Raw genomic sequence first — 27,795 nt, forward strand, 5'->3', positions numbered from 1 at the left:
CTAAGTCCCCAGCACTTAGAAATTGGCCAGGCCTGGCGTGGCCTGGCAGGTGCTCCACCTACTGTAGTGAATGACCAGAATGGGGGAGGTAATGGCAGCCTGAGGGTACAGGACGGGGGAGGGGGTGGCAGGGCAGACCCCGTGCTCTGCGGATTTGGTTTTGTCTTGTTCAACACTTACATCAACACATTGCTGAAAATGTTGTCAGTTCTTGACAATAAGAGCTTAGAGGGTAAACACGTGAGGATGACAAAATCAAGTTTCGAAACGGCCTTGCTTGACATTAGGCTCCACTGTGAGCCTGAAACCACCAAATGGATGTTCACCAGAGAAACATCAAGTCCTGGGTTTAGGTCCAGAAAAGAAACTACACTGGTAACACACACCTGCCGATTTGAGCTGTTTTATGTGACCGGCCCAGCAGGAGCCAAGAGCATTCCCATGCTCTGCATTGAACGCCGGTGCCGTGCAGCGCAGGCAGAGCTGGTGGCAGACGCAGTGCAGCTGTGGGCATCATACTGCGCTGGCGCCTCGGGCAAAGGAGAGCCTGAACTGCAGGGGGGGAGGCGTAGGGCCCCCCACAGCCTGGGTCTTGTTCGCTGGTCACGGGGAAGAAGAAAGTCATGGCAGCTGGGGCAGGGCTCAGGGCAGAAATGACAAGGGACTTCGAAGCAATAGAATTTTCTTGCCACCAAAAAATGGCATTGAATAGGCCACCGCAGGGCAGAGAAGGGGTGATGGGGCCTCCACTGCACAGGAGCCTCTCTGCTCTGAGGGGGAAGCACCACAGAGCCGTGGTCCCAGGGGGCAGGTGCCTCTTTCTGTCCTAGAACAAGGCAGCCCTCGGTGCCTCACTGTCCACATGGGTATATGGTGACACTCGGCCCACGTCAGAGGGCTCTGTGTGGGGACTGAGGGTGACGACACTGGCCTGGATGCTGTCTGCCTCCCGTCCACAGGGAGAAGGCAGGGGGAGGGGCAGACAGCCCACTGATACCCAGGGGGCAGCAGAGGGAGGCCCGACTGGCCAGCGGCCGTAGGAGGGGCTGGGGCAGGCGGGCTGTGGAGAGAAGGATGACACGAATTTAGATGGAGCAGAAAGTCATCACTTTATTTCTAAAAGGAAACCCACGGCAGCAGTCTTACAGGCATGAACTTAGGGGTGGTTTTGAACACATGCAGTTTGCATATTTGCTCACTTACATTGTTCCATGACATGAAGAAGCCACAGCCTGCCCTCAAGCCCATTTACGCTCCAAACAGCAACACGGCCTTTCCTGCTGCTTTAGAATTTTGGGCAGAACTCTCAGGGTTGCCCTTCACAGGTGGCTTAGAGGGGCCGCTCCCAGAGCAGGCCCAGCGTGCCACCCCCCCACCCACCCCCGCCCTTTCAGGCCCAGAGACCCCAAAGGCAGAGGAGGTCACATTCTCTGGTGAATTCAGGGTATGCACAGGGCGATAATTGTAGCGCCTGGACCCCTGTCACCCTGAGGCACTCCTCTCACCCCTCCCCACACCTCAGTCCAGAGGCTGAGCCTCAAGCCTCGCTGTCCTCTGGCTTTTCCAGGTGCTGGGGTGGGGGCGTGGCCTTCGGACCTGGGGGATGCGCGGGGGTTGTGGCTCCTGGCCACTCCTTGGGTCGCCTCTGGAGGGAGGAGCTCTGACCATTGGAGCTGCCCTCTCGGGGGAAGAGGCCGGAAGAGGCCGCCCCGATAGGCCGCCCCGATAGGCCGACTCTGTGTCCCCAGCCAGTCCTCTTGTCAGATCTCACAGGCAGTACCCTGTCCCATTGATGTGGGGCCGCTAAATAGGGGCCAGGAAGACCCCGTTGCCTGGGGCCAGTTTACAAGGGTACCCCCACCCCCATCCCACACACACCATGGCGCCCTGGATGCAAGAAGATGTTGGACAGGGTGCAAACTTGGGAAACCGGAGCTACAAGGAGCCACGGGGAGGACCAGCCTGCACCCTGCACTGAAAGCTGAGGCCACACCCCCTGGGGTGGGCATGGTGACCTCGGACAGACTGGTCCTGTCCACCCCAACCCTGCTCAGGAGTGCCCCGCCCCTGGGACTCACAGGGCAGGAGGAGGCTATCGGGTGGTGGATGGACAGACGGTAATCGTCAGCGTCACCCGCCTTCCCAGGGTGTCCAGGGCCCAGATCCCTACCCTGAAGGCCTCTCAGACCTGCTGCCCACCTCCGTCCACACCTCCTTCTCCAGGGGGCCCAGGGCCTCCCCTTCCCGGCTTTCCTCCAGGTGGGGTGGAGCCACTGCACACGGGCTCCCCAGGGGGGCACTTGAGCTGTCCCTGCCAGCATCCAGCAGGGGACAGGTGTGGGCCTCCTCCTCACCTCCTCGGCTCAGGGCTATAAATACTCAGGATACAAATGGTAAATACTCAAGACACTTACCATAAATTACAGGTGGATGATTGTGAGTCTTTAGGCCGCGAGGCCTGTGGGGGAGTATTTCAGTTCTTAAAAAAGAAAGAAACTGAGCCAATAGGGTGGGAGGCCCCCTGAGTCTGGCTTGTGGGGAAGAGGCCGCCCAGCTCAGTGAGCCAGTTGCTGAGGAAACAGATGGCCAGGCCCCGGGCAAGGGTGACTCCGAGGCAGACAAAGGGGAGGGCACCCTTGCTCCTCCTGCTAGGTTGAAACATTATTCCATGAGCATTATTTCTTTGATAATTTTTAAATGAGTAACTTAAAAAAGGCCAGTTCTATTCTAAAAAGTGTATACTGTGCGGAACTCATCCGCCCCCCTGTGTGCCTGCTCCCTACTTCCCCAGTGGAGGCAGGTCCCAGCCCCCATCAGTCCAGCACAAGGTCCTGCCTGGGGTTGGGGGCGTGTCTGGGCTCACAGTCAGCCAGTCCCACGGAAGCCGGCAGAATCCCCCGTCCTCCCTCCTCTGGTACATGGAGGGGCCCAGCTGCGGCACACAGGGAGCTGGGCCACCCTCCAGCCAATCCCTTCTCATCACCTTTTCCATGCATTGTCATACCTCCAGGGCCTCAGAATCCTGTCCAGTAACCAGGTATGATGGGGTCAACTCCGAGGAGAAACAAAAGCATTCAGGTTGCCCTGTGTGCTGTCTAAATCATCCCCTTCCCCTTTTGCCACAAACTCCTGAACAAACAACAGGCACCAGGAGGACTTCTAATTTAATATTATAATAATAAAAACCATGGTGGTACAGAACCATGAACTGCATTTTAAATTTCTAGGGCCACTAATGAGCACTGAACTCCTGCTGGAGCTGCTGTCAGGACAAGCACACAGAATCGATGGCTGCAGCTGCAAAAATAAATGGAGCCTGGCCCGGCCTGCGGCAGCCACGGCCACAGGCAGCCGCCAGGCCCCAGGCCACCTCCGCAATGTGGAGGGACACGCCACACACACACAAGGCAGCGTTACACCGAAAACACGGAGAAGCAAACACTAATGAAGAAAAACTCCTGGAAGGAGACAAATTTAATTTTCCCTTTACCCTTTGACACTTTTCTATTCTGTCCAAAGGGAGGTTCTTAATTGAAGTCCGCAACGGGAAACTATCCCTCTTTATTACCAAGTGGCTTCAACACACAGGATGCTCTGCTTTTTATCACAGATTATACCTCCCTTTTCCCCCTGCGTCTCTGGAAAGGATAAGCAATTCCAATTTTGTTATCTTCTAAATTAAAAACAAGGTGAAGTTGACTGGGTTGGAGCTGTCTGCACAGCAGTTTAACAATTGGGGCGACAGCATAACTACTGAGCAATTTTTCGCACAATTCAAAAACTCATTTTATTTTTTTGCCGAAGAATCAGTCTAACAAACACATCCCACTGTTGCTGAAAATAATTTCTTTTCCCAATTCTTCTAGGAATAAAACACTTTAATGTATTTGTCATTAAATAAGATTTAAAAAGTGACAATTTTAAGAGCCTGGGCTCATGGCTCTAAAATCAGAAAACAGAAAAAGGACTGATAATACGGAAAAACAAGCGTGTGTATGGATGGTTGTGTGTTATACTATTACACCTGTCCCAGGTCGGCAGCCTTTAAGGCTACCTCGACCAGGGCGCCAGTCTCGTTGGGCACAGGCCCCGCCCAGCACGCACGCCCCGCCCAGCACGCTCAGGGCTGCCCCAACCGGCCCTCCAAGAAGCTGCCAGAAGGCGATTTTGAAAGCTTTCCCCAAAATCCCTAATGAAGTTTGCTTTTTACTCCTAAAAAACAAGCAAACAAAAGATGTGAAATGAAGAGCAGCGGGTTCTGGCAGTGAGCTATTTCTTGACCTGGGTGGTGGTTACAAAGCTGTTGTTTTAGTTTGTGATTGACAAACATCACAATAAAAGGCCAGAGGTCGCAAGCATCCCTCTGTCCACCTCTGCTGCGGGTCCAGCTTCGCCTGACCTTTCCTCAAACCGCACACCACCCAGGCGGTGCCCTCACAGAGGCGGAGCCGCACCTTCCCGCTGCCAGCGGACAGAACCCACCTCCGCTGGGCTGAGGGCTCCGAGCGTCTGGAGACACCTTCAGCTGCGTGCCGGCCCATCTTGTCATCCGCAGCCCCAGTTAGCTCCCTTGGCCTCTTTACGGCTTCAGGACATTTTGGTCCAGTTGGCCACAGGGGACAAGTCCTCCGCAGGCTCAGCCAGGGTTCTGGAGAGAGCCAGTCGTCTGGGGACTTTCCACGGTTCCCCACTCATCCCTCATGCCCTGAAAATCCAGGCCCCAGTCTAAGTCTGTCTGCTGTGACACAGCGTGAGTGGGGTCTCCGGCCCCGACCAGCAGGCCCTGGCCCAGCCAGTGCACAGAAAGAACCCCTCCTGCTCCCACATCAGAAGGCCCATCAGGGAAGGCAAAGCCCCGAGCCTGGTCCCAGGAGGCAGCCAGAGCAGGATTCGCTGGCCTTTGTCAGCGTGGGCCAGGGGACCTGCGGGAGGCAAGCTGGTGGCTTCGGGGAAGGTCAAAGTGGAACCTCGGTGCATAGCGCCTCTGCTGCTGTCATGTTATCAGACTCAGTCATCCTTCCTTCCTCTTACCCAGTAACACACATACCTGAAGTGCAGGAGGAGAGGGGGAGGGAGACAAACTCTGTTCTCTCAAGACAGACCTAGGGCAGGGATCTGGAAGGTGCAAACTCCAAAGGAAATTCCCAGGAGACGGGGAGGAGGTGGGCCTGGTGGGGAGGGCACTGATGTGGGTCTAGAGCTGAGGCTTCTGACGCAGTCTGTTGCCCTTCGGATGCGAGGCCGAGTGGCCGGGTGGCATTTAGTACCTGGCCTGGGACGGTGAGGTGTGCCGCGTGGGCAGAACTGACAGACCCATCACCAGCCCACCCCACAGCCCCGCCCACAGGGTGGCCTCTGAGCCCGGGGCTCCTCTCTGAACAGGGGACGTCAGAGTTTAAATACAAGCCCTTCAGTAGGTGACCCTTTCAAAGCATTTGCACTGCGCCCTTGCTCTGACCTCTCCGGCTGCTCAGTGACGGCGCGCGGCTGGAAGGAGTGCTGAGTGGACAGGAATTCCCCAGCTAATGGGCAGGCGGCCTGGGGCTGGAGGCTGACGGAGGGCGGCCACCCGCCGCGAGCGGGCAGCATCACCACTGGCTACAGGAGCCTCCTCCAGTTTTCAAATGCCTGGCACTCTCAGGGGTCCTGCTCATCCCACGCAAGGGCAGGTGGGTGGGGATCAGAGAGTGAGGGGGCAGGGAGATGGGGAGCCCCGTGGCTTTTCCTCCCACCTGCACTCACACCGGAGACAGGCTGCTGGCGAGTCCTGCGTACGATGCTGCCCTATTTCAGTCGTCACCCAGAACTCAGCTACATGAGGAAAGAAGTTAGTTATCCCATTGCTCTTTGTATACCCACAATCAATGTGTCTTTACGACACTGGGAACGACCCCCTGGAAGCCCCAGCCCCGCTCTGAGCAGGTCACAGGGCGTGGAGCTGACCGCCAGCCAGCAAAGGGAGAACTCTGCAGATGTGCAAACAGCAGCAGGAATCTGATAGTTACAAAGGGACAAAGGAATGGGAGTGACTAAGGAAGAGGGTCAACAGTGCCAGGTGAAGCTGGGCAGTCAGATGGGATCATTTCAGTGAAGATTAGGAGGAAAGCATCTTAGAACTGCTTTTTCTTCAATCCCTGGTTGAGTATTGGGATCTGGGGAACAAACATGGCAACCAGCGAACACTGCACCGCATGCAAAGGCTGGATTTGTATTCCTATCACTACTAGCCGGCCTCCCTGCCTGCCCTGGGCCAAACTAGCGATTTGAGGACAGGTCCAGCACAACTGAGAGCTGGTGCATGTTTATACACACAGATTTCTGAACATTAAATTAGCAGGTGGCATAATAATAATTTCCTTGTCAACCTCCCAAAGGCTGGATACACTTCAGGAAGGACAGGTCAATAACCCAGCGTTCGAGTGCTTATTAACTCCAGTGTCCACAGGTTGTGTGTTTTGTTGAACTTCCTCAAAAGAGTTTTCCTGTCACAATGAGCTGCACGTGTGCCGCACTTAGGAGCTAGGCACATGCCTCTCGCTCCACCCCTCTCAAAACTAAGGAAGGAAAGTTACAGCGTCAAAGGGATTAAAACAAGTGATTTGCTGTTTGAGCATTTCAAAAAGATCTGGAACACACATGATTCAGCAAATGGAGAATAACTAAAAGAAATAAAAAATCATTTGGTTGCCAGGGCGATGTGGAAACCCATTTCCTAAAGGTACTAAAGCCCGGTCCGTTCTCCTCCATTCAAGAGTCACACGCCGTTTCTTCTCCCGACACGCCTGTCTGTTGCTTCCTTTGTGCCCTTGCCTGGGTTAGATGAGAGAGGTAGGGTGTTAATGGCAGACTGATGAAGATTGAAGACCCATTTTCTCCCCCTGGAGACCAGCCTGATTTGAACAAATTGAGGAGAACAAAGCAGCCCCTTCCTGTCCTTGGGAGCAAACCTGTGTCTGCGTTTGCAGCCAGGTCTGCTCCTGCCTGGAAGGGGGGAGGGGCCGCCAACAGAGATCCCTGCTCAAGAGGACACCAGTTCCTGCTGCCATCTGGGCCCACCGGGTCACTGCACATCAGCGCCCCCTTTATTGGTGCTGCCGGCTGGATGAGCGAGAGTTGGCGCCTGGGCTGGAGGGCAGCGAGCTGCCGCTGGGGGCCTGCAGGGCGCGGGGCTCCAGCTGCTGACCGGCCGGGCCGGTGTCCCCTGCCCCTGATTCCTCGCTGTTTTCCTCTTTCTGGCTGCTCTGCTGCTCCGGACACTCAAAGTGGACACAGTGGAACACCTGGTGAAAGAAGGCAAAGACCCGTGAGTGACAGGCCAGTGTCCCAGCCTGGAGCTGCCACGAATCCAGGCTGGGACTGTCGTGCCCAGCTCTGGATTAAAGGGAGTCCTTCCTGCTCCCCTGCCCTCCACGCCAGCTCCCAGCAGCAACGGGCTGCCACAGGAAGGTCGTAGACACATTTCAGGGTAAAAGAAGATGGTCGGACTGATGGGCTAAAAGTTACTGCAGGATTGGATTCCTGTAAAATATTCTCACTGGATTCTTCTACTGTTGGTTACTTTAGTCTTGGGAGTGCTTCTTTTTAATTAGTTAAATAATTCTTGCATTTGGCAGTTAGGTTAAAAGTCAACAGGGCAATGTTGACTGTGGTAATGGTTGCACAACTCTGAAGGTGCTAAAAACCACTGAATCGCACATTTTAAATAGGTGGCTTGTATGGTATGTGAATTACCTCAATACAGTTGTTTAAAAAAAGCCATGGGGGGTCACCCCAGGGGAGGACCCAGATCTGTCTTCAAGGGTGTAAACAAGCCCCTTCCCCTCCAACTCCTGCATCCTCGGGAAGAAGCTCTGAGGCATAATTATACGCTGGGGAGGGGACATCACCCTGATATGGCGCGGGACCAACCTGGAACAAATGCTCTCACACGGTAGAGCCAGCCACCAGACCAGAGCCAGGGGACGTTTGCCTCCTGTGTTGCCGTGGAGTGTTTTTGGGCTCTGTGCTCCGTGCTGGGCCAGTTCTTGCGCAAATGGCACCCGCAAAGCACGGCGTCAGCCAGCACAGGGTGAGCCACGGCCCTGACCTTGAGAACACCCAGCAAGGGCGGGTGGGGGAGGCTGGTCCCAGTGCGACAGGCCCGGTGTGAGGCGGGAGGTCTCGCAGTGTGTGAGCTGGGCGTGTGCGGCAGAGCGGCTGTCAGAGGTGGGCCTTTGGGGACCTGCACCACCCCAGGCACACATGGAAGCTCCCGTCTCATTGGACTTCCAGCTGTCGCTCCAGTGCCTGTCCTGAGCTCTTTGCAGAGGAGAACTCACGCCCTCTGCAGTGGTGGTCTCTAGTCTGCGGTTCACCCAGACTGCTTTCCAGGGAGCATGCTGGGAGCTTTAAGAAAATGAATTTCCAGATCCTCAAATTCTGTATCTTCTAAAACTGCCTGAGAACGTGACTGCATTCACAACACTCTCCCCACCTCACAGAAGAAAAACACACAGCCCTCGCCTCCCTCAGCAGGCTGTGCGGGGCTGGGGCACGGCCTCCCTCGCCCTGGTGGGCACTGCTGGGCACAGCCTCCCTGAGCCCTCGGCCTGGACGCCTCCGTCCCAGGTCATGAGGGGGAAGTGGCCTGAGTGAGATCTTCTGAATTCAGACCTGAAGAGTATTCACAACTCATGTAACTTTTAAAAATCTAAAGAATTTTTCCAAAATTATGAAAACATTTTCAAAGATACCCATGGATATAAGTTTTCCAGAATGACTTTTGCATTTGCTGTGCCTTGTTTAATGGGTTGGGTAAAATCTGTTTTAGTAAATCATGTCATCAGATATTTATTCCTAATAATTAGTTCTCATCTTTCACCTTGTTTATTTTTTCTACCTCACATTAACAAAGTAACTATATTTAATTTTAAGAAATATTTTATTTTTGAACATTAAAATGTTTAAAAGATTAGATACATGTTTTTCCAAAGCTCCTTTAGGAGATACACAAACAAAATGTTAGAAAGCCACCGCTGCACTTCGGAGACTTGGCGCCCTTGCCAGAATTCCTTTTAAAGTTAATAGGCAGCACCTGGGGGAAGGAGCGGACGTGGTAGAAGTGTTCCAGGCACAGGGGGTGACACGGAGGGGACACCGGGGAGGAATGGTGTCTGAGCAGCAAACCAGACCACGGGAGAGGGGCACTTGGGCGGTGGGCCTGTGAGGGCTTTGCCGCAGGAGCCCTCCATGACCTGCTGGTGCTGTGGAGACCGCTGGGCTGGCCTGCACATCAGCTCCGACACAAAGGTCCTGGCCTCAGGGGCGTATGCTGGTGGCGTGGCACCTGGATGTTTGGGAGGACACTGCTTGAGGGAGATGAGCTAGGGCCACTACGGCTTCTTCAACCAAGAGGTGAGAGCTTTGAGCAGGAGGCCGCAGAGACCAAGAAGAGTTCATGAGGTATTTAAAGAGAAACACAGACGATCTTGGTTACTCGTTAGAGGTGAGGTTTAGAGGAGTGGGATCCATCCAAGAGGTCCCAGCCTTCAGGCTGATACGGGGTATGGGCTGGCACAGGCACAGGAGGGCCGCACAGCTCGCCAGGGAGGAGGGGCCTGGAGGACCCCAGCTGGAGGCAGAGGCGTAGATCTGTGAGGGGGCAGCGGGGAGAGATGAGGCCTCAGCTGGAATGAGATTTTTTTTTTTGAAGGATTTTATTTATTTTTAGAGAAATGCAAAGGGAGGGAGAGAAACGTCGATATGCAAGAGACACATCAACTGGTTGCCCCTCGCATGCCCCCAACTCGGGACCTAGCCCACAACCCAGGCATGTGCTGTCACTGGGAATCAAACTGGTGACCCTTTGGTTTACAATCCACTGAGCCACATCAGCCGGGGCTGGAATGAGATTTAAGGGTGAGTTCCAGCCCCTGAGGGTCCCAAGGGCCTGAGAGAGCCTTAAAGAAACTGGTGTGCTGGGCCAGTGATGCGACAAGAACAGAGGCTGGGGGAGCCACCCGACCAGCAGTGACTGGGGCTGGGAGATGAGGGGGAAGACCAGCCCTAGAACCGAAGCTTCCTGGACAAATTCCTGGTGGGGCCCAGGCGCTCCACACGGCACTACCTCATCCCGAGGCTTTCTGCCTTTGATCCCCCGGCTCCTCCTATGCTAGTCAAAGGCCCTGGATAAGTACAATGATGTAAAGCTGTGGTTGAACTTGCAATGCTAAGGCTTAACTGTAAGGGAGTAACCTGTTTGTACTGATATGCTTGTAAGGGGCTGGTGGCTGCCTGAAGCCAGTGTGAACAGTGTGAAAGGAAGCCATGTGCCACAAAGGCATGGCCACGCTCTGAGCCCAAGAGAGCGGGACACGCTGCGGCCCTTCCCCAGCCACGCAGTGGCCCAAAGGAGAACGCAATCCTTTGCTTCCTTGGGGAGGGGTCCAGCCAGGGCCGTGTTGGCTCCTTGAGGGCCACTGAACTTTGGATCCACCCATTTTTGCTGAGTCTGCTCCTGGATAAGGGCCCGTCTGTTGGGGAGAAGGCACTGGTAGCCTCGGTGTGGGCAGGATGCAGGGCAGGGCTGCTGGACACCCACCTCTTTCCCTGAGGGAGGACCAGGCAGAGGAGATGGTGGGGGGCTCAGGAGGTAAGGCTGCGGCAGGGAGCAGGAGGGGCCGCCCACTTCCACCCGGAGCTCTGCACTGCCACAGCTGAACAGGGACATGCACACAAAGTGTGCACACAAACACACGCCAGGTATGCATGCACCACGCGCACATGCACCACACACACGTGACATACACATACCCATCTATTGTAGAATCAAATTCACAAAGACAAATGTGGTATCAACTGTGAAATCATACTTAAAATATAAATTCTGTGCTTACCTTCCTATATTTTCCATATTCCTACCCCTCATTTATCTACCACTGTTTCAAATTTCACATTTCAAACTCTAATATTAAGACTAAGGGAAGCATATGCATCTTCTGGTCTGTTCTCTTCATCTTGGCAGAGACCGTTTTCTCTCGGGGTGACCCGACTTCTCTCCTTAAAGCTCAGGCCTTTGCTGTCCTCGCCACAGCGCTTCCTGTGGACCCCACGTGGCAACTGCCCGAGCTGGCCCTGTCTCTCCTTCTTTGTCCTTTCTTTCCTTCCTCTCTTTCATTTTCATCAAATTGCCCTCTTCAGGCCCACCTGCAGGTGCCTACCTGTCAAGAGCCGGATGGGAGGCCCGTTTATGGAGATTTAAAAACTGTTTGAGCCCTCAGCTCTGACCAAAGCTGCACAGGGTAAATTTGAAAATCTTCTCCTAAGTGGTAACATTAATCTATGTTTCTCCATTGGCTTCACCCTCTTTAAGCATCTGAAGTGACAAGACCTTCTGGCGGGTTATCAATAGTCTCTCTTGCTTCATGAACAGCCTCCCTTCCTTCAAGCATGGGACAGTTAGCGGACATGCCCAGACACGCTTTTGCTGAGTGGCCCGGGCCACCCTCCCAAACACAGCTCTGCCTCCTTACGTCCCACCGACGCTCTCACTGCTCCTAGAGCTGCTGGTAAGCGAGCTCACAGCCTGTCCCCTTCCTCATCACACCCAGCCATGCTTCGCCTCCGCGCCACTGTCTCCAGCTTCTCTGAACACGCTGCATTTTTTCTGCACCTTTCTGAGCTCCTTATCCTCCCCATCATATTCTTTACTCAGTTATTCGTGTAATCCTCATGCTCGTGTGCTTGTTGATACCTCCGGAGGCCGCTCCTCTGGGCTCCAGGCTGATGCCGCCCTGAGGCTGCACTGGCTGACATCTCTCCTGCTCCTTGTTGCCTTCCTCAAGCACTCCCCCTCTAGTGTCCACTGGGTTTTCTCTCCTTGTGCTCTTGTGAGCATCTCTTCAGCCTCTAGATTTCCAGGTGAGCTCTTCCCAGACCTTCCTGGGAGGCTTCAGGGTGCCTCCCATGTGCAGGCCCAACCCGCCTCCTGCCTCTGTCTGCCGGTCCATGGGTCCCCATCTGACTCAAGGACCACGCGTGGTCGTCCTTTTTCCTGCTCTGTGCCTTGCACAAGAATAAACAAATCAATAAAAATCCAGGATTGAAAAACAAAGTTAATTCCCAGTCAGAGCACATGTCTGGGTTGCAGGCCAGCTCCCCAGTAAGGGGTGTGTGAGAGGCAACCATACACTGATGTTTCGCTCCCTCTCTTTCTTCCTCTCTTCCCGTCTCTCTAAAAATAAATAAAATATAAAAAAAATTAAAAAGAAAAAAGAAAAGAAAAACAAAGTTAAAAAAGATCTCAGTGTGTCCGGGCTCTGACTAACGGCTGGTTCTTTAGAAACATCCCCAAAAGTGACACTATCAGAGGGGCAGGTGGCTTTCTGCCCTGCACTGAGCTGGTAAAAGCCTGGGAAGACAGGGTCTGCAAGGAGCACTTAATAAACAAAGGTTCAGCTGCCTGACTCTTGCTGCCTCATTCCTGGAATCACTCCCACTTCTCTAACTTAGTGACGTTAACTGCGCAACTGCCTTTACCCATGTGACCAGCCTATTTTAAAATAACAGTGCAAACGGCTGCTAGTCCCCACACACCTAACAACACCAACGGCAAATCCCCACTGGCTGTTTTGGTTTTCTCCTCTGCGTATTTCTCCAGAAATCATAACCATTCCTCCCCTACACCACAGGGCTTACGGAAGACCCTTCCATCTAAGTTGGGGGAAACTGGAGGCCCTTGGAAGTCCCAGCTGCTACCTGCCTGGCTAAGCTTCCTGGGACTCTGGGTGGGCACGCTGCGACTAGGGAGAGATGGCCAGACATGAGGACCGAGGCCATCACAGAGCCATGCTTCAGTCTGTGACCCCGGAGCCGCAGGAGCATCACTAAAGGACCAGCTAACTTTAATGCAGGCTCTGCCAGATTCAAAGGCAATGCACAGGAGACGGTTATCTTTATTGAGTCACAGAGGGGGAGAGTGTAGTGGGTGTCTGAGTGAGCAGGCTAAGGGCAGGCAGAGGCTGGAAAAGGGCTGGCGCCTCCATGTGCCAGGCACAGAGGCCAGAATGACGGTGACCTGCGCAGCAGGTGTGGCCCAAGGAGCTGGATGTGTGAATGAGGTTTGAAGGTCAGGATGTCAGAGCACGTTTATTCATTCATTCCACACTTAGGAGGCGCCTCCTACATGCTCCATGGTGAAAGTCCTGGCCTCTCAGGGCGCACCATCCAGTGAGCGAGCAGGGAACTCTGGGCCTGTGGGGAGCTATAAGGGTGCGGAGATGTCTGAGCTGAGTCGGGAAGGTCAGAGCGGGGAGCCCTTAGTGTAGAAAGAGAGGGGAGACCACTGTAGATTCTCAAGCCGAGGGCGACGACAAAATAGGAGGTGTGGGGTAGATGAGAGTTGGGGCAGTGGAAGCAAAAGGCCACAGCCCAGCCGGGGCGGGGCAGCGGGGAGAGGGGAGCACAGCGAGAAACTGGCCCGGATCTGGGCAGGGAGCTGGTCCTCTGGAGGGAGGAGACTCTTAAAAAAGGATATTTCTTAAATTTAAAATTTTACAAAAGGGATACCTGTATATAGTGACAAATATTATGTGTCCAAAGAAAGTAGGTAACGACAAACACATAAACTTCATGTAAAAAGAAAATCATTATAGTATAAATGGGGCCACTTTGGCATGGAGCTGGAGCTGCCAGCCCAGAGGAAGCGCCTGGCACTCCTTCTGCCTCCAGCATCTGGGATGTTAAAACAGGGCAAAGTAACCTTTTCACTGGGCCCAAAGCAACATCGTGCCCCGGAGAACTGTTTGCAAGGATAACATGAAAACAGATACTATGACTACGGACTGATGACTACAGGCTGAAAATGTGAAAATTGATTAGAATTACCATCACTATGTTATCTTTACCAATGGAAATGCCTTCCTTCTATTAATGTAATTGTTCCCCTTCCTTTTCTCACAAATACCATTGCCTTTGTCTCCTAATTGGAACACTATTTGGGTTTCTGCCTGAAGCAATACTTCCCTAATAGCTATTCTTTGATCTCAAATAAATGCCTGTTGCCTTTCACTTTGAAAGGCCTTTTATTTTTAGGTGAACACTTGAAATCCCCTGATGCAGAATTTAGCAATTTGGGATAAACAGGAAAGACTCATTTTTAAATGAAGAATAACACAACTTGATAACTGGCTCAGTAAGACCGAGAGGAAAGAAAGGGCCCACAGAGACTCTAGATTCTTTGGGAGGAGATGCTGGCAGGCTGCAGCGCCACAGAGGCGACGGCAGCAGGGTCCCCGGGGCCGGGGGGTGGGGGGACTCCGCGCTCAGCCAGCCACCAAGGACCTGTGCTCCTCTTCAGGTCCTTTCTCTGGTTTGTTCTTGAAACTTTGATGACCTCACTACGCAGGAACACTGACCAGGCACCACACCTCCCAGCCCAGCAGGGGAGATGGCAGCGGGAAGGAGGGAGGGCCGAGGAGCCCAAGCTCACACCCACCTCCCTCGGTGGGATTCAACCTCCCGGCAGCGCACTCCCAAAGCCTGTGCTCTCTCTGTATCTGGATGCCTCCTTCACACAGAAAATTCTAATAGCGTTATAATAGGATCGTGATCGGTAATCCCAGAAATAATTTTGCCTGGAAGGGGGAGGTTAGGGAAGGTCAGGGAGGAAGAGGCATGTAAACGAGGCCATGAAGGGTGGGGAGGCCGACAGGGAGGGGAGCGGCCTTCCAGGTAGAAGAGGCGAAGGGAATACTCCCAGTTAGAGGCCTGGGCCCTGGCATCTCGCTCCTGCAGCCTGTCCCCCACCTGCCCTGCGTGCTGTGAGAGGCTCTGCTTGCCCCTCCACTGAACAGTGTGCTGGCTCAGTCATCTCAGCTGACGATCCAGCCCACCAGCCTTGCACCTGACACGGCACCAGTGCAAAGCCAACAGTGGCCAGGTAACCTCACCATCATCTTGTGCTGGGTTAGGGTTTCTTCCCTCAGGCTGCCGGGCACCTTTGTATGTGCACCCATTGCTAATGGGCACCCGGAGAGGGGGCCTGCAGGCGGTCCTGAAAATGTTCTTGGGAGCAAGCGTGGAAAGTAAGCCTGTCCTGGACAAGCTGGCCCCTTCACTGGTGGCCATGCGGTGGGGCTGGGCCCCAGAGGAGGTGCATGCAGGGAGGGGGTGCGGTGCCTCTGCTCTTTTCACAGGAACCTGGAGGAAGCAGCTGATGTCTTGGAGGAGTCATCACTACCACACACCTGCGGGCCTCCCTCTCGGTGGCACAGCCAAGTCCTGAGTTTCTCTTCTCTCAGAAGATTTTGTGATTCATTTTCTTTCCTCTGAACCTTCGTAACACGGTAATACACCTCGGAAAGGATGTGACCAAAAGTGAATGAGGCATACAGGGCAGAGTCCCCCTACTGATTTATGCAAAACCATTACCACTGTCCCCGCATCGTTTTCCTTTCCCCTTTTCAGCAATCATGTATCCCATTCGCCTGTTTGATTGCCATGGCTCACAAAGGGGCACCTTCGCTGAACCGGCTTCAATGGCCTCTGGATCTGTCCCCTGAGAGAGGCCAGCTAATGTGGAATGTGGTCCTGTGTATGAATCCGCCACAGCCTCAGCCACCACCCGGTGCCCTTTTTAAGCTGCCGTTCAGCATCGGTTTGCCTTGCCTCCCCGGGGCCGTCCCTCTCAGCACGCCTGAGGCAGTCCGGGGTGCTCTTTTCTCTTTGAGCCCGGGACAGGACGCACGCAGCTGGAGCGGCCCCTTCTTGGTGATCAGGTTGATTCCTTCATCGGCGCTGTCTGCGCCTTTCTTTACAGGGGTCCCCCAAGCACTATTTGTTCGACATGCCTTCAAGTTTTTTTAAAGCATAGAAGCCTCTGCTAATTTTCCCATGCTGGCCAGGAGTCCAGTGTGAACTACAGCAGAAATTGGGAAAATTTAATAAATGGTGATCAATGACTCTACTATCTTGCTTTTCTGGTTTCTCCTGAGTAATTTTTACAGGCTGCTTTCACACCAACCAATACAAACAGGATTTCTGATCCAAGCTTTCAATCTACGTTTACACGGTGACGTATCTCCATAACAGACACTTACTTCTCAGTGGTGCTTGCCCATAAGTCAGACACAAAGACATGGCTTCTGAGTTATACCACCCTGAGGGCTTCCTATGTTTCTTTCACACGTCAGGCACGGCAGCGTCACACACCCACTCGGCACGCAACAAACAACTGATCCTGATGGTGGTGACATTAACTTCTTTCTTACACTCCTCTCAGGAGCAGAGGGATGCTCTACAGACTGTTGGGATGTACTATTTTTATCCCTTTGAAAATGAAGGCCAAGAGTTTCCAACAACCTATCCCTTTTTATAAACCAAAGTTTTATATATGGACAGCTGAACAGTCTAAAACATTGTTTTCAGGTAAGGAATCTGCTTCAGATTGTGAGCAACACTTGTCAGTATTTTTTAGGGTGACAGGAAATCCAAATAGTTTTGCTCAGGTATTCATTCCTAATAGTTTCTCGGTGACACTGCTTACATATAACAACAGTGTTTTAACTTTCCAATGTCACTTTCCCATATTCACATAGGCCAGAGCACCCACAAATAACTAGAATTCCATTGCTTGGAAGGTTCTGGAAAATGAGCCTTTCCAATACTACTCCCCTAGGCGGCCCTGGAATTCCTGATTCCATTTTTTATGCATGCACATTTCCAGAGTTGCAGGGAGAGCAATTCACTCACTCAATCAACTGGGCCCCAAAGTGATAGACAGTATCTTTTTATTTTCAAAAAAACAAAAAGAGGAAAATGTTCTAGTTCTGGGAGCAAATTTGGTGGGCGTGGCCTTATTAAGGCCCCCCTTCCTGCTGGACAGGCATCGTGAGAACCTGGCTGGGGCCCCACCCTCCTGGGAAGGTAAGGTGTAGCCGGCTGTCCTGGGCAGCTCCTCCCTGGAGCCAGGTGATGTGCTCCTGTTTTGTCCAGAAGAACTCCAGCTGCATGGAGATCTCAGGTGTAACCCCTACCTGCAGGCTCAGCTGTGGAACCCCATCTGAGATTATCCCCACAAAGCTGATATCTCCATCCTTCTCTCTGCTCAGAGGCTCCTGGCACCAAGCTGCTCAGGTTCGGGGCACTTTCTCCTCAGCCAGTTGTTTGGCGCAGAATTATTGCTGCTCCTGTACGAGCGGCATATGAGGACTGTGGAGTATTTGGAACAATGACATGTGCTCGCTATTGTGTCATTTCCCTCTCTTTTCCCAATAAACTCTTCCATAATAGACATTTAAGTATAAAGATGCCTACAAAAGGATCTTTTATAATTATGCTATAAATTAAATATTTTTCTGCTTTTTTTCTGCCTCACTGGAAAGGAACCTTTAAGACGTCGTTCAGTCTCCTTATTTTAAAGACAAGTGTCCCGAGAGCGAGGGAGGTGACGTGACTTGCTAGGGGTCACACAGCAGCAGGCTGGGGGTGAGGCTGGCACCACTGCTGAGGTCTCTGCACAAGTCTCTGCCCTCCTCGGTGTATCCCCCACCTCCCCGCCCTGTTCATTGCGGCTGTTTCTCAGGCTTACTTCTACACCCTTTCTTCTTAGCCTGACTCTGGAGGCACCTGACCTTGACTATTATCTGCATGTATAGTCCCTTAAATCCACATTTTTATTTGGATGGCTCACTTTTAACCACCCCATACCCTTTATTTTCTTGCAATAAATGCTTCCAGACTTCCCCACGGCCAGCACGGCCTTACCGTTCTCCAAGGCCAGGGGACGGCGGCCATGGTGCCGTCTGCTGTTCTCCCTTGTTCCTCAGATCCAGGTGGTCACGAGTGAGTCCTGAGAGCTGATTTCTGTCAGAAATCTGCACCCAGACTCTGCCCCAGTCTGGTTTATGGTGGGGGGGGGGCTATGTGTGCTGGACGCTGGGCTGAGTGCTTGGACAGAGATGCCATCCCACCGTCTCTGCTGCCAAGAGGTGCAGTGCAGTGGGGGGACGCCTCCTGCCAGGACTGTCATGCAAACTCACAGGTGCAGGATGGCCTACCTGCCCTCGGACCTGCTGCTCCAGTGCCCCCCTACTCTCTGGCCCACACCGAGTCTCCTGCTCCTGCCAGTGCCACCTCGGCCTCTGTATACAGTACAGGGCACCCAGGGGCCATCTCAAACCTGGTTTGTTTCAGCTGTTTCTATTCCCGAGCAGGTTTTATCTGTGAGCATCTCTTCCCCATCACTGCCACGGGCAACCCCGGGATGGCTGTGTTCTCTCTCCTGGACGAAGAAGCAGTTGGAGGGCTGGAACTGGGTCTCTCTCTGCTCACAGAGGGAGGGGCTCGCCTGTTCATGGGCTCTCTCAGAGCCTCTGCCCTCAGTGCCAATTCTGGTGCTGACGGACTGGGAATTCTGGCCCAGCACACGACCGAGGAGCCTTTTCAGGGCTTAGAGGGCCTCCTCCAGAGGACACTGCAGGGGAAATCCCTGGGGAGCCGAGGATGTGATCAATCCTAGGGGCTGGGGGCTGGGAAATAACGATCACCAGGCCAGAAAGGAGGTTCGGTTTTTATTTAAAAAACAGAGTCCGTTTCCCTTTATTTTTTTTCTTCACTAGAGCCACATGTTGCTATGGAAACAGGGATGTCACTGGGAGCCCACAGCCACTCACTGGTCTGACGGCCTGTAAATAAACAGTGCCTCACTGCAGGCTCCGCTGAGTGGTCCTGGAGGGTCGCTCTAGCAGCCGCTTGCAGACTTTCAGACCTGCTGGTGCTGCTGAGTTTGCACGGAGCCTCATGAGGCAGGCGCGTAGGCGAAGCATCCAACCCGGAGAAAAGGTCTGTGACCCTCCCTCTCCCCAAACCCTCCTGCAGCGTTTCATTCACAACTTTCCAATTCCCAAGGGCCGGGCTCCCTGGATCCCTGTTATAGACAGGGAAAGCCCCTCCCTAGTCCCTGGCCCCACATCCACCCACACCAGCTTCTGCTTCAGTACACTCCACTGTGCTTTGGTCTTGGCCAGCGACTACTATTTGTACGGTCACTAGAATTAAGGCCCTCCTCATGCAGGCTGATTTCTCTCACACGACAGACCTGCAATCCCCCCACCGAAGGGCCGTGCCTTGGTTTCTCTCCTAGATTCAGCTTGGGCTGCAGCACAGGCTTGCCACATGTGCCACCTGCTCACCAATGTCCGACTCGGGTAACATGGCCATGGCAGAGCCGGGCTCACCTGCACTGCTTTACTATTTATTATGCCTTTTTTGGGGGAGTGGAGCAGCCTGGATCACTGAAATCCTGGCTCTGCCATTCACCAGCAGGGGGACCTTGTGCCAATCACTTAACACAGCTCAGCTTCAGTTTCCTCATCAATTTTCCCTTTTTGCTGAAAGCAAAACATTTATCATGAAAACCATGCACTAAAAAGTGCAATGCATACTGTATGTACAGCTTGTAGCTACGGTATATACAGTGAATAGCATGTAAACCCCACTTGGGTCAAGAACCAGAAAGACTGTTGGGGACCCTGGTCCCTCCACATGGCCCTTCATGACCCAGCCACCCCACCTGAGGAAGCCATAGTTCTGGCTTTAATAATAATAATCATTCCTTTGCTTTTAAAAAATATTTCACCACCTGTGTACATATCCTTAAATGTTATAGCTTAGTTTTGCTTGTTTTTGACATTTGTATGAATGTAATCCTACTACGCGCGCGCACACACACATACACACACACACTCTTTGTGCCTGGCACCTTTCCTTTGCATAGATGGTGACCCCCCTCGGACCACGTGATGCACTTTGCTTGTCCTTTCTCTGGAAGCTGCACCATCAGTGGGGTCCCTGCGGGTCTGGTATGAATAGTGCTGCCGTGAGCATCCTTATTCCTGCATCCTGAACTTGTATAGGAGCTTCTTTAGAGATTATACAAAGATGTGAAAATGCTTAGTCATCGGGTGGGTTGCACATATTCAACATTGGTAGAAAACTGTTCTCTAAAGTGCCGGTATCCGTTCATACTCCCACAGCACCGATGAGAACTGCCCAGGGCTCCTCAGCTTTGACAACACCCGGGACTGAGTTTCCTCATTTTTAAAATGCAGTGAGAATAAAACCTACTTCACATGAGGATTATATAATGTAATAAATATAAAGGCCTGGCACATAGTAAGTGCTCAGTAAATATTAGTTATTATAATTTATTATTATCCTAAACCAGGAGATGCTGCAGTGTTTAGCATATATACTTTTCCATTTACAAAAGTTTCTGGTTTAAGAAATTCCTCAGCGTGGCTACAGAAACTCTGCCTTGGAGTGATGAGAAACTAAATTACTAAATCTTTTCCTTTATGTGGCTGACTGATGAGGAAGAGGGGCAGAGATGGATGGACAGACAGAATGACCCATTCACTCGTTCAGCCGGCAGGTACTCTATGCATACACGCTCCTGGCTCATACTAGGTGCCGGGGATATAAAGATAAATACGACACGGCCTCTCTCCTCAGCTACATAAATTCAATAACTAAATGGAATGCTGAGAGCTGCCTACAGACTGTCAATACCATCCTCAGCTTTGCTATCGACTTGGCAAAGGCTTTCGCGTGGGATCCTGAGGGCAGGAGGCCAGTCTTTCTGTACCACAGAGTTGGTTTTCCTGCGGCCCTTTTTAACCCTCGGGGCTGCCTGTGCCATAAGCTCAATGCCTAATAAAAAAAATCACACCAAAACTTGTTCTCAAACCCAGCTTTTCATAAAAGCCACAATAAGAAACATGCGTAACTTGTATTTCTCTTGATACATGGACTGACCCACGGGCCCACAGACAGGCCCCACGTGGGTCCGGCCTGCCCTCCGTGAGGAGGCAGGAGGGGCCGTGGCCGCCTTGCTATGGTGATTAATGAAACGGGATGAAAGGGTCCGTGAGTGGGGTGGCGTCAGAACCAGCAGGGCTGTGTGACAGTCACTGCAGCTGGGACTTCAGATCCAGTGACATCAGCGGTGTTGACAAGGTCCAGTTTCTAACATCCGGACAAGAGAAAATGAGAAGTGTCTGCCTCCTGTGTAGCTCCGAGTCCATCAGCAGCTGAGGCGAGTGGGCCCAGTGACCACACGAAGAGACCGAGGAAGCAGCCACAAAGGACCTTTCTGGCTCAGGTACTGTGGGGAAGCACGTGGGTGAAAACAACTGAAGGGGGGCAGGAGGAGGGTGGATGTGGTGGAAGACAAACTGACATGTGTCTGCCACCTAACGCTAAGTGTGACGGATTGACAAAGGAACCCTTGTGGGCGGGCACACGGGATGTGCAAAAAAAGTGTCTGAAAGGAAAGGAGAGAAACACGAAACATGTGAGAAGTATGCCAAGCATGGGGGACACAGAGCAGGGAGTGGAGCAGTGCATGACGCACAACATGTACATGGGAATGAAAGGAAAATGTTCTAAGTAAATGCTTCAAGGGTAAAGGACAAGGATGACACCGAGTACACAGGAGCAGGAGGTCATGAAGGAAGTGGCGCCATCTTTAAGAGGCAGGCATTAGGGAATTCAAGGACAGAAGTCATGAAGGTAGCTGAAACATTAAACAAATCCATTGCTGCAGTGCTCACAAAGGAAGATGAGAGACAGATGACCGCAGCAGACATACACTTCCCAGAGGAGAGGGATGAAATGCCACAGGAAATCAGAGGCGTGCCAAAACAGAGGATCAAGAAATCTGAGCCTCTGCAGACTGCGCAGGCTGCCGTCCCCTGCGGGCCGGCTCGGGAGCGGCTCCTGCCCCAGTCCAGAGAAGTGAGAGAAATTAACTGCAGCAGCGAGATGCCGAGCCCTGCATGCAGGAAGGCCTGGCCGCCGGAGCTAGACAGACACGTGCCTGCATTGGGCGGGAAATCCCTATCTCGTTTGGCTCGGGAGGCCTCTGCTATTTCAACAGCAGCCAGATGTTTGAAGGTCAGGGCAGTTTCCACTGCCATCGTTGCACAGCTGCTGGTCGCTGTGACCACTTACACACTGCGCAGGTCTTTTGCTAGAACAGCCCAACCCCATCTTTTCTGAATGCTCCTCAACTCACAGGAGCCTCCACACTGCACGCTCCACACTGTTCCCTGCTTGGACACTCCCTTTCTGGATGGGGCAGCACCTGCAGAAAATAATCTTACCCGGAGATATGGCAGGTTAGTCAGCCACATTTCTCTCTCTTATCACACAGACATGCTTTACATCCATGCTAAAAAACAGGACCATCTACGCTCCTGAGATTAGCCCCAAGTCTTCAGGCTGGTAAACATGCGGTGTCTAAATGGAAACAGGCTCAGGCTCTGGCTCTGACTAAAGGGAGGCCACTGATGTCGCTTGGCAAACAAGCAGTGATATACTGAGGAAACCCTGCCTCTCCTCCACACGTCCTCCACAGTGGCAAGGACGGTCTGACCCCAACTTTCTGGTGGCATGGTTCTCACTCTCATGGGACTAGGGATCAGGTACGTCCTAGCCCCAGGCCACCCTGGTTCACTGCCTCTGCCCCAGCCCCCTGTCCTGGATGTCTGTGCCATCTGCGTGCTCCCCTAAAGCTGCCTCTGCCAGGAGTTCTGTGGACCTAGTTGTCCCCTTCCCTTAAAATAGTCCCTGCCCCTCACACCTCTTTGCCACACTGACGTACTCACATTACCGCCACACCTAAGATAAGTGATGCTACTTCTTCCAGATGAAGTCCCAGACCCCAGTTATGCTGCAGTAAAGAACATTCTCTGTGAGGGTGTGCTGCATGTTTGATGACCAGTGAATTTTAACATTTTTGTGCCTTTTTTAAAAAATTGATTTTAGAGAGAGAATGTGTGTTGGGGCGGGGGGGGGGGGGGAGAAACCTCAGTTTGTTGTTCTACTCATTTGTGCATTCACTGGTTGATTCTTGTATGAGCCCTGACTGGGATCAAACCTGCAACCTTGCTGGATGGGGACGACGCTCTAACTGAGCTACCCGGCCAGGGCTTTTGTGCTTTCTTGTATACTATGAAAATGATACATTTTATGGGTTTTGCCTTATGATCCTGGCTACTATTTATTTAATGATTTAAAAGCTGCTTCCCAATTGGCAACACTACATTGAAACTTCTTTTTCTGGTCAATAACTGACTCACTAAGGCAGCTGATCTGCCAAATGTGACAGATCACAGTGACCTATCAGCCAACCCTGGCAGGCCTGAGAGTGAGCTGAGGCTCCAAGACCCAGGTGGGTGTTTCACTGTCCCATTGGACTTCCATTATAAACAAAAAGTCAAAGATAAAATTGCTAAGAATTTCAGGATGGTGCTGGAGTGCATTCCACCTCCGGTGCAGGGTCCCCTTCTGGGTGTGAAGCTCCGTACAGGCGCCCTGGTTGCCTGCCCTGGAGGCTGGTTCTGTACAGATCTGAGAAAGACCATGTTGAAGTAAAATTGCAGAATTGTTACTATTTTTATGCCTTTCCTTTACCTCTGAAGTTTCAACCTTACTGTTCCTCATCATTCCTGTCTTTAACCAGTGGTCCTTCAGAGGTACACACTAACCATATGTCTGTACAAAAGCAGGAAGTGATGAGCCGACTAAGTCAACAGTGTCGCAGTTGGCTAGACACCAGCTTTCTCTGACTTAAGAATTAACTATGAATTGATTATTTTAAACTCAGAATTGAAGCAGATGCTATTCTCACCGGAAATCATGTGAGTGAACCCTGAGGTGCCTCTGTGAGCCCAACGGGACTCTACCTTGTCAAGGGGACAACAGCCCAGGCGTGCCTGGCTCAGTCCTGGTTTGTGCCTGCTGTCCTAGTGCAGTCATTGTTAGCGCCCTCACTTGTACTCAAAGCGTCTGGATTTTTCCAAGCACTGTAGGCATTGTCTTCTCTTTTCCAATCCAGAGGAACCCAGTGCCGTTTTTCTCAGCCATTTCCATTCCAGACAAAACAACATGGCAATGCTTGAGCTCTAGGCATCTTTACCCAACTGCCGCCCTAACCTTGGGTACCAAAAATGAGGGAAAACAACCCACCCACTCTTCCCCCATCAAATCCAAGGTGAAGGAACATCTACAAACAGCGCGGTCCGCTGGAATAACTGCCTGTTCCTGGGAGCCAAGCATGGGGCCAGGGGAGGAGCAGACCTGGAAGGAGCGGCTCTATCAGGAACATTTCTGTGTAGCTGGCACAGGACCAAGTGGACAGACAGCAAACCAGCAACTGTGCACCATGACCGCCCCTGTGGGGCCAGGGTTCCTTAACCACCACGCTCGGAGGGCCAAGGGACCTCTGAAACAGCTGTCATCTGGGAAGGCGGAGGACTCTGAGGACAGGGCACTTGACCTCTCAAGGTCCCTGCGGTTGCCAGTTCCACAGAGGCAGGAGGAATAAGCAAAGCCACAGGAGCTGGCTTTCACTTGCCAGTGAAGAGACATTCAGAAATGATAATGATATCCCCACTGTGCAAGAGCAGGACTTTCTTCTGTACCAAGCTGTCTGAACAACAGGCCATTAGCGGGTAGAACAAACAGATCCACTTAACTCAGGGTGCAGCGGTTACCTGTGCATCATGAAATACCGCAGTGTCTTCCAAGAAAGGAGACCCTTACCTCATTTGCTGTATTGTGTGTTCCAACGATTCGGATGAAGGAGGCAGGCTGTCTTTCAAAGGTTACTGATTGCCAGGACCTGCGAGAGGAAGCACAACCATTTGCCTGGTTAGACTGCATAGTTAACCAAGTACACGGGGAAGGGCGGCGTGGCCTCTGTTCTCGGGAGGCCTGTGTTGTAGGAGGGATGGGGGACAGGGGCAGGGCAGCACCTAACGTGTGGCTGAGGGAGGCAGCAAGTATCTGGCATCCCATTCAGACCCTACAGTCTCATTAAAGAAGGTGCTTCTACATGGGTTCTGACATGGGTTCTAATAAAGTGTTCCACAGACAAGCACCAAGTGCAGACCAAGCTCCTGCCAGGACAGAGTGCGGCCTAACAGAAAAGTGATCGCGATCGGCGGGAGTTCATAAGACACCTCTCCTCCTCTGCGAGACGGGGCCTGCCGCAGGGGGCTGCTGGCTGATCGGCCACGTCCGAGGGGTGCGGTGACTTCACTGGGGGGCCCTGGGAAGAGGAGAGTTTTGAATCAGGGCAGGCTGTGGGCAGGGCAGGGGAGGGCTGTAGAGTCCCGCGCTGTGCTTACAGAAGCGGGGGTTACTCACTGCTGTGTGAACCTCAGCTCTTCTGCCTGACGACCACCCCCCGGCCCTGCCATGCAAGTGATGGCACCTGGGGAGGAAAAGGCCATTTCCCACAGGCCTCCACCCCTCCCTCTCGAGCTTTCAAGTGGACCCCCAGGCGATTTATTCTCATGACTGCCCTGCGTCTGGGTGGGCCCCAAAGCAGCCCCAATATTTGAAAGGCGGTTCCTCAGGACCAGCAGGACCTAGGCCAGTTCATTTAAAGTCCAGCCTTAAACAAACCCTGAGAGGAGGCGCTCTGCTCTCAGCTTACTGCTCACAGCTCATCTGAATGCATTGGGGAAGGGCATGGCACCCACGACTGAAAGCGCCAATAATTTCTGTAATGAATGTGAGGAGTTCACAGTTGTTGCCATCCCTCCTCCGCTCACACAGTGGAAATGCCAGCTGCTGGGAAGCTGCTTCCTGTAATTGTCTAATTACCAAGTAATGCTACCAAAGAAAATATATGTATTTGCGGTTTGTTTTTCCCTCTTTGGTTTCAGGTGTTCCATCTTCTCCCTCACTATGAGCCTCCCACTGAGACTGAATTACTGCTGCCTGGACACCAGGCCCCTTAAGGTCATTAAAAAGTCGTTACCATCTTGTGTGCAAAGTGTGTTCCTCTGAAAGCAGTTTTCTGGAAACAGCATAAGAAAAATCACTCCCCTTGTAAAACCGCTATTACTCATATGTGAAACTGATGCCATCTGACCATCCCCAGAGCTCGCGTTCCTGGCCCATTTTCTCGGCGGGGGACTGTTTTCCTCCCAGGCCCATGCAGCTGGGTGGGCTGTGCCTGTGGGTCGGGCAGGCCCTGTGGGGCTTCGACACTGGGCGCGGGCTCTCCCAGACCTCGCCAGTACTTCCTCGCCAAGCTGCGCAACTCGTGACAGACTTGTGTCCTTCTGGCAGGTCTGGGAACGTGAGGGGCGCACACTGTGCAGGGCGTCCCGTCCCGTCAAGTCCCTGCTTCGCAGACCACCTTCCCAGGTAAGGGAAACGGGACTAGGATAAGTGACAACAGCCAGTGACAACTATTAGGTTCAAGTCTGTTTCACAGAAAGGATTGGGGTGGAGAGGAGAGGGAGTAGAGGAGGTGAAGATTTTGCTCTTAGCTTTCTATTCCCAGGCCTATCAAAAAAATCTTCAAGTGCTTCTGGATGTAAACGTGAAAATTTATACTTGTGAGCTCAGGGTCCTCGACAACATGCTAGGGGCTCGGAAAGTGCTGGCAGGACCCTTGGTCTTGGGCGAGGCCCAGCCCTTCCTCCTCCAACAAGGATGAGGCCCAGGGAAGCAAGTGAGGCCTCCCTGGGGCCGCCTTTCTCTCACTGGCTGCTGCTCTCTTGTCCCCCCTCTCCGCCCTTCCCCCCGACACATGGGACCCTAGGCTTCCGCATTGGGCTGGTGTGAAGGGCTTGGGGCTTGCTGGGGAGTCAGGGCAGCAGCTTGAGCAGGAGGGAGCAACTGTGGAGTAATAAGATCCAAAGCCATCAATTGAATACCAATCTTCCATTACATTACATTAATATCTAATCACAGCAGAGTTCATTTTCACTAACACAGCCTGAGAACTGAATAGGTGATTTCATTTTCAGCAAAACTGGATACCAATCTTTTAAGTCCAAAGTATCAGGAGGAAGGGAAGGTTGTTAGAATGAGGTATTGGGGATCTCTCCTTCCCTAAGTATCAGATTCCATTTCCCCTCAACTGTTTCAAAACAGCCTTGAATGCTGCTCGATGGGAAAGGTGGCATTGGAATGTCATTGTCATGTCTGAACCACATTTGCAATCACTATGCGACCTCAAAGGAGGCTGCCACAGCCGAGATTTCACAGGGCCAGTACACTGCCACCATCGCTTAGTCCGCTCAAGAGCTGGACTGCCATTTTTGCTGGGAGCTGTAGAAATATTCCTATTTGCAAGTACCCTGATCCCTTTGGTGGTAGGCAAGGGAGTATCAGGGGCGTGGCACCCACTCAGGTCAGAGGGACGGCTGGGGGCTGGGAGGAAGTGTTTGCCTGAACAGGAGCCGCGGGTGTCAAAGAATACATGCGGTCTTTGCTTTGAGCACTTACTCCCCAAACCGTAAACACCCACAGAGGCTTGCAGTCCCACCCCTGGCACTCACTGGCTCCCCACTGGAGGAGTCTGTCCCTTTTCCTGAGCTGTAATTTCCTCATGTGTCCAATGCTGGCAGACATTATGCCACCCCCTGGTTACAGAATGAGGCCCCAATCATATTACACTGTAAACGTGTACCTACACACATGGGAATTCAAAGATGTCTATAGGAATGCTGGCCAAAATGTTGATCAAGTTTTTAGCTTTGAATAGGAGAATTTTAAGAGATATTTAATGAAATTTTGTACTGTTTGAATTTGGTAGAAAGTATATGTAATCATTAAAAAAAAAAGTACCTATTTTACTACTGCCTAAGGCTTTAATACCGATCCATGACATGAAGTGAAAATGTCATCGCTGTATTATTATACAAGATAGTTCCAGTTGAGAGGATCACTGAGGTGACAGGTAAGACAGCAGGCTTTAATTCTGGTCTTTCATGGACTAGAGGTAGTATT

General features: G+C 52.4%; 1 protein-coding gene across 2 annotated transcripts in view; it reads right to left on the reverse strand.

Moving 5' to 3' along the window:
• Nucleotides 1-4,112: 4,112 nt before the first annotated feature.
• BTBD9 (BTB domain containing 9) overlaps nt 4,113-27,795 on the reverse strand; it is a 459,841-nt gene continuing 436,158 nt past the window's right edge. For both annotated transcript variants that reach the window (XM_054569314.1, XM_054569315.1), the window contains exons 10-11: nt 24,586-24,664; nt 4,113-7,280 (exon numbers count right to left, since the gene is read on the reverse strand). In XM_054569314.1, coding sequence (XP_054425289.1) covers nt 7,083-7,280; nt 24,586-24,664 — 277 coding nt within the window. In that variant the 3' untranslated portion in view covers nt 4,113-7,082. The remainder of the gene's footprint in view (nt 7,281-24,585; nt 24,665-27,795) is intronic.

The sequence above is a fragment of the Pteronotus mesoamericanus genome, unplaced genomic scaffold, assembly GCF_021234165.1.
Source record: "Pteronotus mesoamericanus isolate MK-2021 breed Mesoamerican mustached bat unplaced genomic scaffold, CSHL_Meso_final contig_20, whole genome shotgun sequence".
Taxonomy (NCBI): domain Eukaryota; kingdom Metazoa; phylum Chordata; class Mammalia; order Chiroptera; family Mormoopidae; genus Pteronotus; species Pteronotus mesoamericanus.